General features: G+C 41.9%; 1 protein-coding gene across 1 annotated transcript in view; it reads left to right on the forward strand.

Annotated features, from left to right (window-relative positions):
• The window catches only part of LOC104499048 (protein HIRA), a 35,009-nt gene that overhangs the window by 13,013 nt on the left and 17,652 nt on the right, over positions 1-4,344 (forward strand). Inside the window, exons 10-12 of the mRNA XM_010142502.1 lie at positions 280-393; positions 2,089-2,159; positions 3,019-3,124. Of these exons, the coding sequence (XP_010140804.1) occupies positions 280-393; positions 2,089-2,159; positions 3,019-3,124 (291 nt within the window). The remainder of the gene's footprint in view (positions 1-279; positions 394-2,088; positions 2,160-3,018; positions 3,125-4,344) is intronic.

The following is a 4,344-nucleotide window of genomic DNA, read 5'->3' on the forward strand; positions in this document are numbered from 1 at the left end:
GACACTAGCTTTGTTAGTTGTTCAGTGACTTAGGTTTCCAGTGACAATGGTTTCCTGAGCGCTAGTAAAACTAATATTATTTGCCATTCCTGTTAAGGCGTTCAGAAATCTTCTTAAGAAAACATGCGGCTTTTGTCAGCGCTCTTACAGAGTCTGGTGAGGGACTTTGTTCCTATGAAATGTTTCTTTTTCACTCTTAGGTGGAAAACATGCTTTTCAAGCAGATCTGCTACTAAAAGTGTAATTACTGTAACAAAGTTTGTAATCTCATTTCTTCAGAAATTCAATCCAAAAATCTTCAAGAAGAAACAAAAGAATGGGAGCTCCACCAAGTCGAGCTGTCCGTACTGCTGCTGTGCAGTTGGTAGTAAGGATCGATCTCTTTCCGTCTGGGTAAGTGGGTTTTTTGCTGCCTTTGCATTAATGTGGTCCTTTGGATAACTTGAGGGTTTAGCACAAAGGTCACATGTGGAGCATTACGTCTTAGATTTAGGTTCATGTTTACTGGTGGGGGTTTCTTCCTCTCTGTTGTTGTTACAAGATTAGCTCGAAGGGAAGGAAGCGGATTGATGTTAGTTCATTGCTCTAAAGCTAAGAGCAACTAGAAGCCAGTGGCAGAGTATGTTGTCCCGGTAAAGGGAGGAACTATTAAGGGAAATAGTGTGTTACCATGATTAATAAACGTAATTCATCCCTCTTTTCTTCCTGTGTCTTTCTCCTCCCTGTATAACCCACCTATCCATTAATTGCTCTTAGACTTTAGTTTTGTTAGTCTTGCTTTTATGGGTATGAGGAGAAAACAGCAGGCACAGGATATCTGTTTCTGAGCATATATACAGCTCATCTTTCTGCTTTGTTCTGGCTTCTGTCTTTGCTATGGAAGAGAATGTGGAAGTGAATGAATTTTTTAAGTGTACATTCCATTTTTTAATATGTAGTTCAGATTTTAATCTTAAAATCTACACTAAAGTTGTTATTCTGGCTAAGAGAAGAGCAGCCGTTCTCGTGTTGATAAATGCAAGGTGGGTTGTTTGGCAACTGCAAAGGATAGAGAATAAATTTAACTGATTTGTAAAGCTTTGTGATCAGAACATGTGCCAGAAGGCACGAATTGCTAACGGCAGTCTGCTATTGATAGATTCCAGTGTGATATTTGTCCATCAGTCGCTAAATGCATTACGCTACATCTGTGTCTGGCAGTGCTGCCAGTGCATACCCACACCGAGGTGTCACTCAGTAGATTTTACTTTCTGGTTGCACTATGATTTCATTTAGGGTGTCGAGGTTGTACTAGGTGTAATAGAGATGCAAAGTTATAGGCAGTCTTTGCCCTGAAGAACTTACTAGGTATGTCTACAACATAGACCTATGGAAGTGTAAAAAGTAACTGTTGAAGATGACTACCAGGCTACATCTGCGAATCTGTGAGGATGGAACAACCTAGACCACACTGGCTTCTGCTTCACTTCAGTTCTGTATACTGTAGAAATTAAGTCCGCTGATTTGACATTAAAAACTTAGAATATCTGATTTAAAACAGGTTACTGGGAATTTTCGTGTTCAGTTCGTTATTACTAAGCTGATTTATAAGTGTAGAGGAATCCTCTTTAAGAATAATTGTGAGTCAAATTCCGTTTGCTCGTGATAGGCGTCACTGAGACAAGTAGTCTTGAGTGAGGACGTGGAAACCTAAGTTGTTTTCTGTCTTCCTCTTGTGCTGGCAGTTTGCAACATCTTTATCTCAGGAGAGCTCAGAATAGAAGCTGTCTTCAGCCTCTGTGGAATTGCTTCTTGTGTGGTAGAGTGTGTTCTGTGACTGCAGCGTAGAGGCAAAGTGGGTTAAGAAATTCGGTCTGTGTTTCTGAAAGGAGGGCAGGGTTGGGTGTCAGCTCTTCTCCTCCAAAGCTGTTCTGTGCCAGTGCTGGAATGGATAACTAGGTGCTTCTGACACACCGCCAGGCACACAGCTGTCGCCTGGCCAGGTCTTGTTTGGTGGATAGAGTTAGACTCTGGGAGAGCATTAGTGGGGTGATATGAGTGGTAACATAAAACTTTCAAATTTCTGAGTGTTGTTTCCTCTGTTTTAAGCTTACGTGTCTGAAACGACCTTTAGTTGTCATACATGAGCTGTTTGACAAGTCTATCATGGACATCTCCTGGTAAGTTGATTTCTGCTGTGTGTTACAAAAGCCAAATTATTGCTATCAATTTCCAGTACATGCATTAACTGGAAATTCCTTGAAACAGTACAGATTGTGGCTATTGGAACACAAGTAGTCGGATCCGGAAGGTTTTGGTTCTGCTGCAGCATCTTTGTAATAACATTAGTAGCTAGCGTGTGGTCGCTTGAGGTTGTGTAACATTAAAACTGAGTAAAAACTAATGTATTTAGAACATGATGCAGTAAAATACCTGTGGAATGAGTTCCTACTTGTTTTGATTATTTGAAATTATGCTCATAGACTGTGTATTTTATAACATGATGTGGTGGACTTTGAGTTTTATGTGCATTTCAGCTATGAAAAGTGACTGCACTGTACAGTTAGGACAAATTCAGGTGAACCTTCTAGGCCAATCTTTCCTTCATGACTAAGGACACAATATATACCAAAACAGAAAATCTTTCTTTTTAATGCTTTATACATATGTTCGTTCACACACATACATGCGCTACTCATCATTTGAATTGCCTGAAGGGTTTTCATCTATAAAAGAAGTAAATGCAATGGCTTTTGCTTTTAGTACAAATGTAGTTATACCGTGTTGTTGCAGCAGGTGTGGGGCAGATGTGTTCTTGTACCGCCGCCTTCCTGTGTGCAGTCTCCAAAGGCACAGCAGCACACGGACTCCTGCTGTCCATCACCCTGTCTTCTTGCTGTCCCACTTATTTGGTTCCATCTGTAGTTGCTGCGATAAAAAAACTTATGCTAAGATTTTTATTGAGCATTTTATTATATTGCCCCTTTGGATTAATGAAGGAGATGATTGAAAGCAAAGATGGACATTTATTTCCTTCAGGACCCTTAATGGACTCGGTATCCTGGTGTGTTCCATGGATGGATCAGTGGCGTTTTTGGACTTTTCCCAGGATGAACTTGGAGATCCACTCAGTGAGGAGGAAAAGGTACAGTAAGCACTGAGAGAATCCGTGATCATATTTAAGGGACATACTGATTCAATTATAGTATTGGACTATTTGTAGAAGCGTGTAGTGACTGATTTCCATGTTACAGAAGAATATGTTCTTGTCTACTTCACAAATCATTAAAAAAGAGTAGTCAAGAAGTGAATTTGTGGTGTTAGTTTCTATTCTGGAAAGAAAGTATTTGGAAAACATCCACTTGCTTACACATCACTATACATTTGAAGTGATTATTTGGCCAAGGAAACAAGGAGCAGGTGCTTCAGAACATTTTAAAATTACCCGTTGACTTGCATATATGCAGTGCTCTTAAAGTGATTGCTGTTGGCTGTATTTTCGTCTCATTGCTATTAGCAACTAAAGCTTCGAATTCCAATTATTTTACATACTGATTTACTGTTAGCTGAAAATATAAAGAAAAAAATCTTTAGTGTGGTCATAGTTTAGGCAGCCAGCAACCATGTGACTGCTGGCTCACTCCTTCCCCTGGTGGGATGGAGAGGAGAAAATAGAACAACAGAGTTGTTGGTTGAGACAAGGACAGCAAGGGATCACTCACCAGTTATAGACAGAAGCAAAACGGACTTGACTTCGGGAAGAAAACCTTTAATTTAATTTGTTACCAATCAAATCAGAGTAGGATAATAAGAAATACAACCAAATCTTAGAACACCTTCCCCCACCTTTCCCTTCTTCTCAGACTGAGTTTCACTCCTGAGTTCTCTACCTCCTGCCAGCAGCACAGGGAGACAGGGAGTGGGACTTGTGTTGGAGTAAATCTTAAAGCCACCTTCCCCTCGCCCCTCCCTGCCAGTCTCAGCTTTACTTCTGAATTCTCTACCTCCAACAGTGCAGGGGGACAGGGAATGGTGGTTGAGGTCAGTTCATCACACAATGTCTCTGCCGCTCCTTTCTCCTCAGGGGGAGGACTCCACAGTCTTGCCCTGCTCCAGCATGGGTCCCTCCCATGAGGGGGCAGTCCCATGGGACTTCTCCAATGGGAGTCCTTCTCTTGGGCTGCAGTTCTTCACAAACTGCTCCAGCATGGGTCCCTTCTGCAGGGTTCAGTCCTTCCAGTGACAGACTGCACCAGCATGGGCTTCCCTTGCAGTCACAGCCTTTGGGCACAGTCACCCGCTCCATTGTGGGGTCCTGCACAGCCTGCAAGTGGGCATCTGCTCCACCACCAACGTCCACCGGCT

The sequence above is a fragment of the Buceros rhinoceros genome, unplaced genomic scaffold (assembly GCF_000710305.1).
Source record: "Buceros rhinoceros silvestris isolate BGI_N320 unplaced genomic scaffold, ASM71030v1 scaffold26038, whole genome shotgun sequence".
Lineage (NCBI taxonomy): Eukaryota > Metazoa > Chordata > Aves > Bucerotiformes > Bucerotidae > Buceros > Buceros rhinoceros.